The sequence below is a fragment of the Gymnoscopelus microlampas genome (assembly GCF_963454915.1).
Source record: "Gymnoscopelus microlampas genome assembly, chromosome: 12".
In the NCBI taxonomy this organism is placed as follows: domain Eukaryota; kingdom Metazoa; phylum Chordata; class Actinopteri; order Myctophiformes; family Myctophidae; genus Gymnoscopelus; species Gymnoscopelus microlampas.
Window position 1 is genome coordinate 20,645,409 of NC_139949.1, and position 14,342 is coordinate 20,659,750.

Sequence of the window (14,342 nt, forward strand, 5' to 3'; positions counted from 1 at the left end):
ACATACAGTAGATCATTATCTTTCAGAAAGCTAACACAGCTGTGAGTAAGCTTGCTGTGTCACTAGACAGATTTGTGAATTTGTTTTATGTTTGGATATCAAATTGAACAACTCAAACAACTCTGTGAACTATAATGTGTATTAGTTTGGGTTCTTATAACCACACTTTTGAATGGACCACAATGGTAACAATCCTTAAACCAACAATAAAGTATTTAATCAATCAACGAAACACAGCAACATTTATTTTGCTGTGTTTATTACTGTATACACATTGACACGTATAAATATACCTCACATGATTCTGAACAAGTGGTCTGGGCCACAGTATGCACGTGTGTGCTCACAGGCACGCACGCACGCACGCGCACGCACGCACGCACGCACGCACACACACACACACACACACACACACACACACACACACACACACACACACACACACACACACACACCAAGCAACACCAACCATATCTCTGACCTCTGAAACTATCCATTTCCGTATTCAACAGGAAACAAAACTACTGTCAAACGCCTACCGTGACTCGAATGAACAAGTTCTGACCAGTCTATCATTACACTACATAGTTTTGGTTTCTCCACACACATCTTCCGGTGAGAAGGCATTTTTAGAGATAAGACTGACAGAGGACTCAGGTTCTACAACAGCATCCTCCGTTTCAGCATCGTGGTCATGGCCTTGATGAGCCATCTCGGTGAGTTTAGCGCTGACGTACTTTCTTATTGTAGAGCCACAGACAAGACAGGTGAAAGCTGAGTTGAGCTGAGTTGTAGCAGGTTCCACATGCACTTTGTATTTAGTTGTTGTCTAGTTGTCTTTTACTTAGAGGGAAATTGTCTGTTTGGATAACATCTGTTTGTCTGTTTGGATAACAACAAACGTCGTATCTAAACTGGAAATCTTTTGACTAATACTCATTTTATTTTCTGTAATAATTCTCCCGGCCCGGCTTCACTATGTCAACGAAAAATATACAACACATTCTTTAGCAAAAATGTATCATAAGGAAACAGACTCAACATAGAAGTCATATTACCTCAACAGTAGTAAATGCCATTTGAACAATTTACATGTCACAATGACAATAAACCCTCTAGATCTCATAATACACACAGACACAAAGTGAATTCTAATGCCAGCAATATGCAGACACACAACTGAGTGTAGACAGTGGGTAACACATATATTCTACTACTTATACATGCATGCAACTACTAATACAACAGTTGATGGACATTTTCTTATCACCCAATAAAGTACAGTACAGATAACTTTCAGATGGTAACAAGAAAACTCACAGAGGCAGCTTTGGAATATGGTTGATTAAATTGTATTATATTCAGAGAGAGAGATGAAGGTTTTACAGATATCACATGGCTGAGCCAAGCGCCCAGCCGCGGTTCCCTCTCTAACGAGAGACAGAATGGACTGGGGTTTAACATGACCTTTATCAGTTTGGTAACATAAACAATGGCATCATAGGTTTAGACACAGATGAGTTCCGGGGCGCAATGTGGACTCCTTCCATTGGTCGGTATGGAAGGTGATGATGATGAAGATGATGATGATGATGATACAGTTTATCTTAGACAAACAGCGTCCCCATGTCTCGGTCAAGACATTGACCTCTGCTCTTGACCGGGCACCCAGTTGCCACTGAAAGAGGTGTTATTGCATTGTAGGGACACAGAGCTGAAAGTTCTCCTAAACAATCCAAGATTGACCACTATCTACTAATTGTTATTAAATTCCAGGAGCCGACTTTCAAAACACAGCTACAGACAGGCTGAAATCTGTCTACTGCAAAATGTTTATCAGACACTAGACACTATGCAAAATAATACACAATTCAGGATCTAAGGTATTAATGATTATTAAAACAGATCCATCAACAGTAATAACGTTTTATTTGAATTACTTTATACACATATTTACAGACAGTAAAATGATTATGTATTAAATTAAGACATGGCAGGAATTAATGGCAGGCTTCAAGAAGAATACTAGTAATAAAGAATAGAACAATATTTTAAAGGCCTGCGAAACAACTGTATGTATGGAAAATTTCAAAAGATTACAGAGAGATGACCAGTCCGAGCTCTCATGGTGTTCAAAAGCCTAGAGAATAGTGGCACTTATTAATCATTGTACTTACAATTTACAGTGTAAACCAGTGAACTTTCACTAAGTCATTAAAAGAGTTTTTCATCTGTCAGTGTCAATTATTGATGTGCAGTAGAATACCAGGAATGAAAACGTCAATACTGTATCCAACAAACTAGTTTGATGAACAATACAAATGCATGACTGATGCATGGTGACCTTCCTAGTTTGTCTATACCTCCTATCAATAACAATGCATCCTCAAAAGGTTTCTTGCAACTCCTTTCAGTGTTAGATACAGTAGTATAACAGTACTGTATGTTTGTTTGTAATGGGTGCTGCATTAAGAGTTGAATCAGGACAAAGAACACGTATAAATACAAAGGAAACTCTACTTAGGAGCGATACTTGTGATACCCTTTAGTGGACACTTATTTAAAGTGCATAATAATGGTATATTGGCAAGTTAGCAGGTACAGATAGGGGTTATCTCATTTGCTCAAGGGCAGTTGGACAATTGGCTGTTATATTAGCTACTGTGAACTTTCAGTTACCCCGTAACTGTAGCAGTGGCAAATTTGCCCCTCTGGAAGTGGCCCAAATCGGAAAGTCTAGATAATATTTGCATGAAAGTTATGCAAATTCTGTGCCATAGCCTTGTGAGCCACCGTACCACTCTTTCCCAGAGACAGGAATTTGGTGACCCAGGTGAAAAGTTCCTCTCTTCTGCTATGGCGGTTTTTACCAATTTGAAGATCCCAGGGGTGTAGTGCTGGCCACCATTTGCTTCAACCATCTCATCTACTATATTCAAGAATCCCCTTGCCTGCTGCTTGTGACCTTGCCTTGTGTTGTCAAAGCTGCAATATCTACCACCACATTTCTCAACAAATTTTGACACACAATTATCTGCCTTTATATTCTCATCGAGTGACTGGCCATTGAGCTCATTGCCGTAGGTGAACAGGATCATTGTATACTTTAGTGCATCTTTGTCAAATAGTAACAGTAGGAGTTCAAGTAGTGCAATTTCTGCACTGCCAAGCCTGACTACAATGACAAGAGCATGCGGGCCTGGTGTACATTCCATAATACACTTCATAATCTCCAGGTATAACTCCTTTTGAGAGAGTGGAGTAGCTCCTCCAGGGTTCTCATTTGAGATCCCTGGAGTGTCCACTACAGTGACATTCCATCCCTCCACCACTGCTGATTTAGCCTCACATTTCTTGCTGGCCGGTCTATAGCCACAGCTTGTTTCAAACTATTCTCCTGTCCTTTGGGTTGTCAGAGACTCTGGGAATATCTGGTGAAGAGAGTTAATTGTGTGAAGAGAAGCTTCAGTCCTCCATACCCTGTCTGTTTTTGGTGGTAGTCAAAGTCGGCAGGTACACAGAAGAAGAACAACTAGCTGTTGAGAAGGTCATGGATATATTATGGCCTGCAGGCTTAGAAAAGAGTTACATGCTCTTCACAGGGGGTGACTTCTTGAAGGGAACACCAGTGGAAGGTTTTATCTTTGAAGATGAGAAGGGCAGCCTTCCAGATGTGGTCACTGATTGCTTTGCAGGAAGATTTCACGTGTTCAACAATGAAGACGGAGGACAGGACCAGGTAGAAAGATTACTGATGAAATCTAGCCACCTCAGTAAGGATTCCTTTCTAAAACCTTTGCATTCATTAGATCTCTCTTTATATACTGTGTGTGTGTGTGTGTGTGTGTGTGTGTGTGCGTGCGTGCGTGCGTGCGAGTGTGTGTCTCTCTCTCTCTCTCTCTCTCTCTCTCTCTTTGGTGCTTGTTTTTAGTTTCCACCTCCCTAAAAAATGTAAAGAAAGAAAAAAAAACTTCAACAATTGCTATGCTAAAGATAAAGGTAAAAGAAAAACTTGACCTAGACCCTTAAAAGACCATGCATGATTTTCTTTCTATCTTTTTTTTTTTTACGTATAGGATCCTGGGATGGGTTGGATGGTTAGCACATGTTTTTTTTTTTCAGTGGGGAATGTTGGTTTACTTGTTTCTGATAAAAATGTAAGACTAATGAAATGTTCACCTTAATGGAAACCACAACTATTAAAGTTGACACACAAAAAACTAGTTTAGCTGGTAGAACCAGCGGAATCCTGTTTCTTGGGCTACAGAACCACAATAGAAATTACGCAACATTCAAATCAAAACCCTTCTATTTGTTCCAGTCCAGCCCGTAACTTGCACTGTCACCAAGTCAAATTCAACTATTATACATGACAAAGTTTCTGCTCTGGCACATGTTATTTTCATCCATTGTGCTCATCACATTTCATTTCAGCATTACATTTCAGCATGAATTATTGTTTTACATGGTTGCCCTGTTTATGGAAACAACAAAAATGCTTGCTCAAAAACGAATTTCACCCACTGTTTTACGCCTGTAAACCTGTGATGTGACGATAAAGTTGATTCAGATGTTTCAAGTACAATACATTGCATTTGACCTGAGTAATAATAACAACACATGAGTATGAAACCTAAGAGGACAGACTCCAGTGCTGGGAGAAACAAGGTTTTTGTATTCTGTTTGCCAGTCATTCCTACCTATCCTGGCGATGGCAGACAAGGCTTTCTGAAGCAGTTGTATTCTAAATGGGTTCATTAGTCTACTTGATGCTCAATTTAAATATAGTGCACGTACATGACATCTGCTGGTGAAATGTATGTGGTGCAGTCAAAGGCAGATACTACTATGTGGATTCTTTTGGGATGTGATGCATATGCACATTTATGACTTTGATATTTCTGTGCTTGACTGAACATTAATTTGTCTGCAATCTTGTCGAAGATGACGTGTTATTTGGTGTGATTCTATAGAGGCTATATGTTACTATTTATTTTTGATTAAAAGTGCTCCACAAATAAAGACTAAAATAGGCTGACTGACTGACTGATTGTTTGTTTGTTTGTTTGTTTAATGCAAAAGACAGATTGATGACAAAAAAATGGTATGTGACTATACAGGACAGAAGGTGTGATTTGATTCAAAGACTGAGCGAAGCAGTGTGTTTACTGCAATGTGAAAATGCATTATTTCCTTCCTAGCTTCGTCACACTGGTACAGACGAGTATGACTGTCTAGGCCTACACTGTGTGTGTGTGTGTGTGTGTGTGTGTGCGTGTGCGTGTGCGTGTGTGCGTGCGTGCGTGCGTGCGTGCGTGCGTGCGTGCGTGCGTGCGTGTGTACATTGTTTGTGCCAGAGGTGAATGTGCAATGCAAAGTGGGAGCTACGTCATGCTAGATGTGAGGCCTTCTAGTGATAACTTCTAGTGTGTCCAATACATAAACAGCCGAAACAGACACCATTTTCTCTCAAGAAGCCCTTCTTCCTTTTGTGAGGTCTTTTCCCCAACTGGGGGCACAAATCCAGTTGGGTTGTGTGATGTTCTATATTGTCCGAATCAGCTTTGTTTACGTTTGTTTACATGCTAAAAGAGTGACTTTGAGAGCTGTTTCAGCGTACAATGTAAGTCAATGAGGAGCATATTTTGAATTATCCATTTCTAATCACTGGAGCAATTATTTTTTGATTTCTTGTCCACCTTTGGAGTTACATGGCAAGGTAACTACACAACCCAAACCTCTACCAAAGTGGTCTTGCCCTTTAAGCCCTATTTTATCCTTCGTCATACAATGGTGTTAAAAAAAATAAACAAGATCTGTTATCATGTAGATCTGCTATTTTCTGTATTTTCCTCCACTTACAAACATGATAAGACTGAACTGAAATAAAGATGAACTGAACACCAACCAACAGCAAAGACCACTATCAGTTTCCTTTGCTCTGTCGGGTTTTCTTAACAGTGTGGGCAGATATAAGCTACAAGTATTGAAATGAACCTTGCATATCGGTCACAAAGGCCTGTATGCTATGTTTGTAAATGCTGCATGTCATGAGATGTGTGTCTATGGTGGGAAACTAAGTCACATACAGTAGGTCTCATCATTATCGTCCAGAAAGCTTACACAGCTGTGAATGGTTTGTTTGGATATCAAATTGAACCCAAACATTTACAACTCAAACATCTTGTGATTACTGTATACACATTTGTACACACACACACACACACACACACACACACACACACACACACACACACACACACACACACACACACACACACACACACACACACACACACACACACACACACACACACACACACACACACACACACACACACACACACACACGCCAAGCAACACCAACCATATTTCTGACCTCTGAAACAATCCATTTCCGTATTCAACAGGAAACAAAACTACGGTCAAACGCCTACCTTGACTCGAATAAACAGGTTATGACCAGTTTATCATTTCATTACATAGATTTGGTTTCTCCATGCACTCACATCTTCTGGTGAGAAGACATGTTTAGAGATAAGACTGACAGAGGACTCAGGTCCTATAACAGTATCCTCCGTTTCAGCATCGTGGTCGTGGTCTTCATGAGCCATCTTGGTGAGTATAGCTCTGGTGTACTTGCTTATTATAGATTATATGCCTGTATAATACGTACTCCATTAGGGAAGCACAGCGCTCCACTGTAGAAATGGTGTGCTGCTTGAATATTAATTCAATTAATTCATTTTTTTCTTTTTCAAATTACCAAAATACTTATTCACCGATAGAGGGCTTAAAGAGGGCCCTGTAATCAAACCACTCTTTGTTAATTAAATGATTCAATTGAAATAAGGCACTAGTCTCCTCTGATGAAAGTGAATAGAATAGAATAGAATTCCCTGATCAGTAGAATATGTCAGCTATCTGAACAGGTCTTTACTCTGTATAAGTTGTCTTTACCTCACTGGACTAAATCCTACAATATAATAACCTATACATTGAAGATTAATTGTACACTACTTGGGGAATAAAGCATTTAAATGTTGACACTTGTGTTTGACATCAGTGTCGACTGAGAAGGATGTCACCAGAATAGTCAAGCAAACCGGCGACGCCATCCTCCTTCTTCCCCACAACAACATTGCCAGGCAGATATCCCAGACAAACAAGAAGAAAAAGGACGATTTCAGGTGGAAGTACAGCCCGCTGTCTGAGACAGGTGTCACACTGGTCACTTTAAGCAAAAAAGTAACAGACTTGTTTAAAGGCAGGTGTGAGCTTTTGGAAAATGGATCATTAAGTTTTAAGCAACTACAGAGGACAGACAGCGGAATCTACTCTGTGGAGGTTTTTGATGGTGATGTTGGACATTTAATTCTACACAAAACACAGTTCCAACTCCTTGTATTGGGTGAGTGAGAACATACTTTACTTTTTGGAGATTTTGGAGTTTTTTGGAGTTCATAAATGACACATGTGTCCTAACCTGACACCACCTCGTGATTCACAATAGCCTATTGACCAGCATTAGTTATAGCTGACTATGCAATAGTCTCAGATAATGTTAGGTAGATGGAAACAAAGGCTCTTATGACTCATTAAACTGTTAGCCTAACCTATGCTCATTTGACTGATACAAATGTTCATGGCCTTCGCACTGAAGGCGGTGTGAAGGCCCTTATGAATTGCAAGGACCTTTGAGGGTCTAAACTACAATGCTTGAAAAATGTCAAAACTTTGCACATGGATCAAAAGTGATGGACTTGGATATGGGTGCGGCAAAATGGCTCGATATGAATAAAAACATACATTTTGTATGCACATGTAGGCTCATACTTTAACAAAGTGTTAGCTTATATCAAAGTGATCAAAATTGTGTTTTCATCGAATGTCGTGGTTGTGGAGAGGTGTCGAATTTATATGTTTCGCTAAGAAAGTTGAAGTGTTTTGTACATGGTCAAACCTACCCCAAACTTCACATATTTGATAAAAGTCCCAGCCTGAAGACATGTGATGTGACAATTCTGAATCATAGTCATAGTGCCACCTAATGGCAACAGGAAATATTTTTAAATGTTATGGGGTTGACCAGATCCAATGTGGTTAGAAAATACCATGATGATGTTTTATTGTGAAGATTGTGAGTTTTCATCAAATTGTGTTGCACCGGGAGAATTGTGAATGTTGTTTTAACATGAAAAAACAAACCTCCTTTTACAAAATGAACAATTTTCACAGGTGTGACGAGAGTCAGGCCAATATTGAATCAGTAGATTTTCAGGCCTTCTAATCCAGTCCTATAATGCACTGATCAGAGCAATGGACACCGAGTTATGGCCATTTAAAGTGAAATACCGCTGTAGTGCTCCATATGTGAGAAATGTTAGTTTTTCGGTGTGACTATTCTCATGTTTGACCCCTAAACAGTGTATATGCCAAGTTTGGTGCGGATTGGAGCAACGGTGTGCCTGTGGCCCCTGAGGGTCGCAGATATGGCCCCTGGGGGCAACACGTGGCGTTATTTTTCCTCTTTTGGTTTGTTGTTTCTTAGACCCACTTTCCAGGCCAGTGGTGAAGGGTTCCTGTACGGTGGACGGCCGGATCTCTCTGAGCTGTTCTGTGGACGAAGGAGACCAAGTCCTTTACCAGTGGACTACAACCACAGGTACTGTATTATAACTATTGTAATTACAGTAGCCTAGCATCTTGCAGAGGAACTTGTTCTGTATACTTTCAAATGGCTGTACATTTGACTGGGGTGCATTACACTTTTAAATGTACTATTTAATTAATGTTTTCATGTTTCTACCTTTATTTCACCACATGACTGACTTCAATGGCTTCATTGTTGTATTTGGGTGCATTAAAGTTGGTTCATTCATTAAAAGCAACATAATTATTATAACTTTTACTTAAATATTGATTACTCTGAACAGGTTTGACCAATCAGAATGTGTCCCTCAATCCTGGTACAGGTAGCTCTGATGGACACAATTTGTTGCTTGGCAGAATCATGAATGGGAGTGTCATCTGTGTGGCCAGCAATGATATCAGCAATCAGCACAGTGCTCCCTTTCAGATGACATGTCGAGGTATTTGTATTAACCTTTCTTTATATAGGGAACATGTGCTGAGCTTACTGCTACACCCTGCTTCATATTCAGTGACAGACAGTACACAGATTTGTAGACCTACCTTCTTAGTGCTTCTGAGTACAACATCCTTGACAAATGACATCATCAACGTGTGACAGGCATTGCCCCTATTGAGTGAAATATGAACTATTTCTTAAATAAATAAAATATTTAAGGTATTTAAGGGATCCTTTTAAAGGAGTAGTTCACCCAAACAATTACTTATTTTCTATCAATTACACACCCCATGAAGCCTTGAATTCATGGAGATCTTTTTTTTTGTCGCATTCCTAAGCCAATAATTTGATGACCAAGTCATCATCAGTAGAAGACTCAATGGAGACTCTTTTGAGTTGTTGAACTACTCCTTTAATGTTTAGTTTTTTCCCCCTCTCCTAATTGATGATCGCTGCAGATGTATTGATACATCAGTATCATGATGTGACAGTCAGGATGGCATCGTCCTTCATATTACATTTACATCTCAGACTTTCTTTCTTTCTAAGCAGCTCATGTCTCAGCAGTAGTTGCAGTGACAGGCGTCATGTCTATATTCATGGCTTCAATCATATTCTTCAGCTTGAGGAAGAAGAGACAGCAAGGGATGAAGACAGAAGGTAGGAATATATGATAATAATAATAATAATAATATTTTATTTATAAACCATTTTAAAGCAAGGACTCGTGGCAATTCAAATCTGGCAGAGAACAAGAACATTTTATTTTCAACTACAACTGTATAAAAAACAAGATGCATGAAATCCCAGCACACATCCAATTTAAGAGAAAGTGGCATAGGAACAATATTATCCCAGGAATTTGCCAGAGTTACTATTTGTATGTTAGTTTCTCTTGGCCAGATGGTCAGAGATCTCTGCCTATCAGATATCTGGCTACGTGATACTACAGTACCATTCCTGAGACATGTATCTCGGGATACTAATGTCTATTATGTCTATTAAAGTAGATTATAATCTTATGTGTTTGTTTTCAGGTCCACAGGAAGAGAACGTCTACGTGGTGATGATTGGTGACCGTGGAAAACAGAGGACGGAGAAGGAGGGGAAGAGCCTGGAGGAAGGAGGGGAGGAGTCTCCTTATGGTAAACACATCCTAGCACTTACTGTATATACTGTACTTGTTTTGAGGAGCTGATTTCTATTGATATGAATTCACTACTACACACCAAAACAGTACCTTACCTTTGACCCTAACCAATAGATACGTAACCTTTACATTAACCAATACTACCTAACCCTATCCATCGACTACATACTATAACCACTACTTACCTAACCTTAACCACACTACATACCTAACAAAACCACTACTTACGTACCTAACCTTAACCACAACATACATAACTACTACTTACCTAACCATGAACCCCTACCTTATACTACATACCTAAACGTAACCCAAACCAATGCTGTCCTCTCTCCACAGTGATGTGTGCCTCCATTAGACCCACAATGACACAGACATCAGTGCCCATGGACAACATCTATGTTTGAGATCCGATCAGAATATGAAACAGAATCAGAACGTTTACATTAAGGGATAAACTCTCCGATGCAACGTTATTCTTTCTCTGATTGGTTGGGTATCAAATGATGCAACATAGTGCCATGGCATAGCATAATGTCAGGGCAGAAGTGAAATGACTAAAACCATACCATATTGTCTGATTTCACCAGATTCACACAGTCTAGGTATGATTCTCGCTTTGTGTGTGAGAGGTCCTGGGTTCAACAACTGCTTCACATTTGCAACAAAGGGGAGACTCAGAAACAACTGAAATTATAACCAAAAGATCTTTATTAAAGCAATAAGCATAAATAAATGAACATAACCACAATATCATGTGCAACATGAATATTGTGAGGTGTAAACCAAAAAAATGAACACATAAACTGCAACCTGGAGAGGCGAGAGAGTGAATGAGGTGAGGCACATATATCTATAGCCTGGACAGTGGACACACCAAGCCCAAGTGTGCCTCAATCTACCAGACAATCCCTCAGACTCTACTCTGACAATAAGCCCCAGCAACAGCAACAACAAGCAGGGTGGATGAGGGTTGTCACAATTTGCTTTGGACCATTATTTGTTTACCAACATTGAGACTGGATGCACAGGTGATTGTTTCATGCAATCAATTCTCAACCTGTTGTTTCGGGGTGCCAACCCCCTCTTGTGTGTTGGCTAGTGAGGCGTGCCCCAGCGAGACCTGGCAGAATGGGTTTCATTTGGAGCCAGTGTGACGTTTGGAGCCAGTGTGACGTCATCTGTTAAGGGGTCGATACATTTTTGTTATATATACTTATACAGAACGTCATACAACCAGCTTAGAGGTTACTGGTATGAAGAGTGAAAAATATGTACAAGAGAAATATAGTATGTGTGCATGCTGTTTTAGTGTATCCAGGGATGTAGGCCTAAAGACTATGAAATTGTCATGATATTACATAATGTCTTGTACTGTAAACTGGTGGGGGTGTGTAATTGATACACTAGTATGGTAACTATCTGATTGAAGCCCAGAGGAAGGCCCTGTGTCCAAACCAGTCTGCGTTTGTATTTTTATGATGTGCTTTCATGCCCTGTGTGTGTGTGTGTGTGTGTGTGTGTGTGTGTGTGTGTGTGTGTGTGTGTGTGTGTGTGTGTGTGTGTGTGTGTGTGTGTGTGTGTGTTGTATATACATTTTGTCAATAAAGTTTATCCGTGTGTTGTTGTTGTTGACTGACTGTTGACACTTTAAAATTCAAAGAAAACAAAAACGTGTGTTAGCAGCTCAACACCACTGAAGCACAGTCAGTAACCATTAAAAAGTACATACTTTTGTTTACAAACATTGTGAAATTCATGGTACATTATATTTTTAGGGAGTTTATCTTATTTTGTTGAAAACAATGTTTCCTGTTAATGATCTAAACCTAGCATTTAGGGCGCTAAATAACAATCTGCGGGGAACTCATAGTAGCGTGTGTTTCGACCCGGACGAGAAAAAAGGGAAGGACGAGGACCGTGTCCGACCTTCTCTCTCGTCCGGGTTGAGACCGATATATTATGAGCTTGCTAAATTCAAAGACTGTTTTGTGGGCTACCACTAATACTAAGCTAGCTTCAAGTACATTCTAGAGTCCATTACAAGTAAACAGACATTTTCATTTTAGAACATTTTACTTAAACCAATTTGACGTTTTGAGGGTCAGTCTGTCGTTTTCAACCTGAAGACACAAAGAGAACAACCCAGATAGAGCTTTAAACAACCAGCTTCATTAAAAGTTCCTCTGGCAACATGTCATGGGTTGAGATTGGGAAGAAATACCACGTTAACCTGCTGGTAAAACCTGCACCTGTGACTGTTGGAGTTCTGAGGGACGTCCAGGAACTTTAACTAAGGTACCACACTTTAATTTTAGGTTTTGGGCCATGACGTACGCAAGCACCTAACCAGGCCTGGAACTTTGTTTTTCGTTCCAAGTTTTGCCTGCTTTTGGGGACTGTGTGTGTGTGTGTGTGTGTGTGTGTGTGTGTGTGTGTGTGTGTGTGTGTGTGTGTGTGTGTGTGTGTGTGTGTGTGTGTGTGTGTGTGTGTGTGTGTGTGTGTGTGTGTGTGTGTGTACTAAAAGAGTATTGTGTAACTTATATATATGAACCTGAACAGTGTTTTCCTGAAAAAAGAAAACGTTAATATATATATATATATATTTCCATTTGCACAAATCATTAAATAATTTAGTATTTAAAAAAAAAAGAAGAGAATAAACAGACTTTGTGAAAATGCATTATCCTACTTGATTTTAAGAGATAATTACATTTTCTATCAGAGAGAGGATTGCATTAAGATATTCATTATATTTTACACATAATATTCAAGACTGCTGCAACAAAATACTTTGATCCTGGGCAACTTGGAGTCTAAAAGGTTATGTGTTCTATGAAAAAGTAACTTACCCAGTTGACAACTTAAAAAAATAAAATTAACACAGTAAGTAATTCCTTCCTTGTTGTTGAAGTTGAGATGTTTCTCTTCTTAATTAATTCTAAACTCCTTTGGGATTTTAATTGTTTTATTCCAGACTCTGTAGAGTCCAGACTGCAGGTGCAGATGAATTCTCCAGACTCAGCCAGACCCGTTTCAATAAAACAGGAGGAACCTGAAGACCAGCAAGACCTCAGTACGTTTCATTCACTGTCTCTTCTCTTTCTTCCCCTTTTCTAGCTTCAAGGTGTCTACTGTCACATACACATACAATACAGTTGCTAGTTGCATTATACGTTGGCAGTGGAATTGTTTTTGCTTCAACAGTGTGGAATGAAAAATGGATATAACGGTAATGGTAGTTATAAAAAATAAAATATTGAAACGCATTCAAAGAAAAACTGCCAGAACAGTAGAATGTTTTATTTAGAATTTGGTCAGGTACTGTATGCACATCCATAGTCTGGATGATTGTTTCTGGTCATATGGGCTTTTCCATAGTGCCAACCATGACTGAATGCAGCTTCTTCCAACAGTTACAGTAAATAGTCCTTTAATGCACCCAGCAAGGATGCATCTTACTATTTTTGGTGCCCAAATGCTCCACCTTTAGGCCACTCGCACACAAGATTTCACAAAGTCTAATGGACAGATTGCTATGAAACTTGTTCTGCGCATTTATGCGCCATGGAAGATGAACCCTAATCGAGGTTCCCCATGACCTATCTCCTAGCGCCACTGTCGAGCCAAAATAGTTGCTTTTCACACAAGGTTGAGGCTGATAATTGGTGATGGGTGTAGATTAGAAGGATGATGCATGGCAGCAGAAACATTAAAAAGAGGTGGGCTACTTTCACCTTATTTACTTTAGACCATTGTTTGCATTGCAGGAGTCCATATTTTGATACATTTATTTCCTTGTGTAACCTTCAACTAAGTGTGATTTCATCCCTAATATATAAATCCAACAATCTTTGAACCCAAGTCAGATTCATATTTTGTAAAGTTGACTTACAGTAGGCTATTTTGCCTTGACATTCTGCAAATAGTTATTTTTTTAATTATTTTTTTGACACCACTGCTGGGTCTCCAGTAATTAAAGTCATTATTCAATTTGTTCATTTCAGACCAGTGTGTGGAGTCCAGAGTGCACGTGAAGATGAACTCTCCAGTTTCAGCCAGGGACATTTCTATTAAACAGGAGGAACCTGAAGACCACCC

At 39.5% G+C, this 14,342-nt stretch overlaps 1 protein-coding gene and 1 long non-coding RNA gene across 4 annotated transcripts; both read left to right on the top strand.

Annotated features, from left to right (window-relative positions):
* The first annotated feature begins 6,482 nt into the window (after positions 1-6,482).
* On the top strand, positions 6,483-10,880 carry LOC311057607 (T-cell surface antigen CD2-like). Of its 3 annotated transcripts, none has more exons than XM_084074602.1 (7): positions 6,483-6,618; positions 7,067-7,411; positions 8,552-8,665; positions 8,937-9,092; positions 9,641-9,751; positions 10,129-10,236; positions 10,581-10,880. In XM_084074602.1, exons 1-7 carry the CDS (start codon positions 6,528-6,530, stop codon positions 10,646-10,648), a joined length of 993 nt encoding a protein of 330 aa, XP_083930728.1. In that variant the 5' UTR covers positions 6,483-6,527; the 3' UTR covers positions 10,649-10,880. The 3 variants fall into 3 exon arrangements, with proteins under 3 accessions (XP_083930728.1, XP_083930729.1, XP_083930730.1); XM_084074603.1 differs by having other exon boundaries at positions 9,644-9,751; XM_084074604.1 differs by having other exon boundaries at positions 8,976-9,092.
* A 1,387-nt stretch (positions 10,881-12,267) lies between these two features.
* Positions 12,268-14,342, top strand: LOC311057085. The gene is made up of 3 exons (XR_014601952.1): positions 12,268-12,539; positions 13,219-13,317; positions 14,249-14,342. It is a non-coding gene; the product is annotated as an uncharacterized lncRNA (long non-coding RNA).

What these genes read in the sequence shown, in the direction of transcription:
- LOC311057607 (XM_084074602.1), top strand. Translation starts at nt 6,528, where the DNA reads ATGTTTAGAGATAAGACTGACAGAGGACTCAGGTCCTATAACAGTATC. An exon ending in CCAGTGGACTACAACCACAG is followed by an intron (nt 8,666 to 8,936) that starts GTACTGTATTAT and finishes TACTCTGAACAG; the next exon opens with GTTTGACCAATCAGAATGTG. An exon ending in CTTTCAGATGACATGTCGAG is followed by an intron (nt 9,093 to 9,640) that starts GTATTTGTATTA and finishes TTTCTTTCTAAG; the next exon opens with CAGCTCATGTCTCAGCAGTA.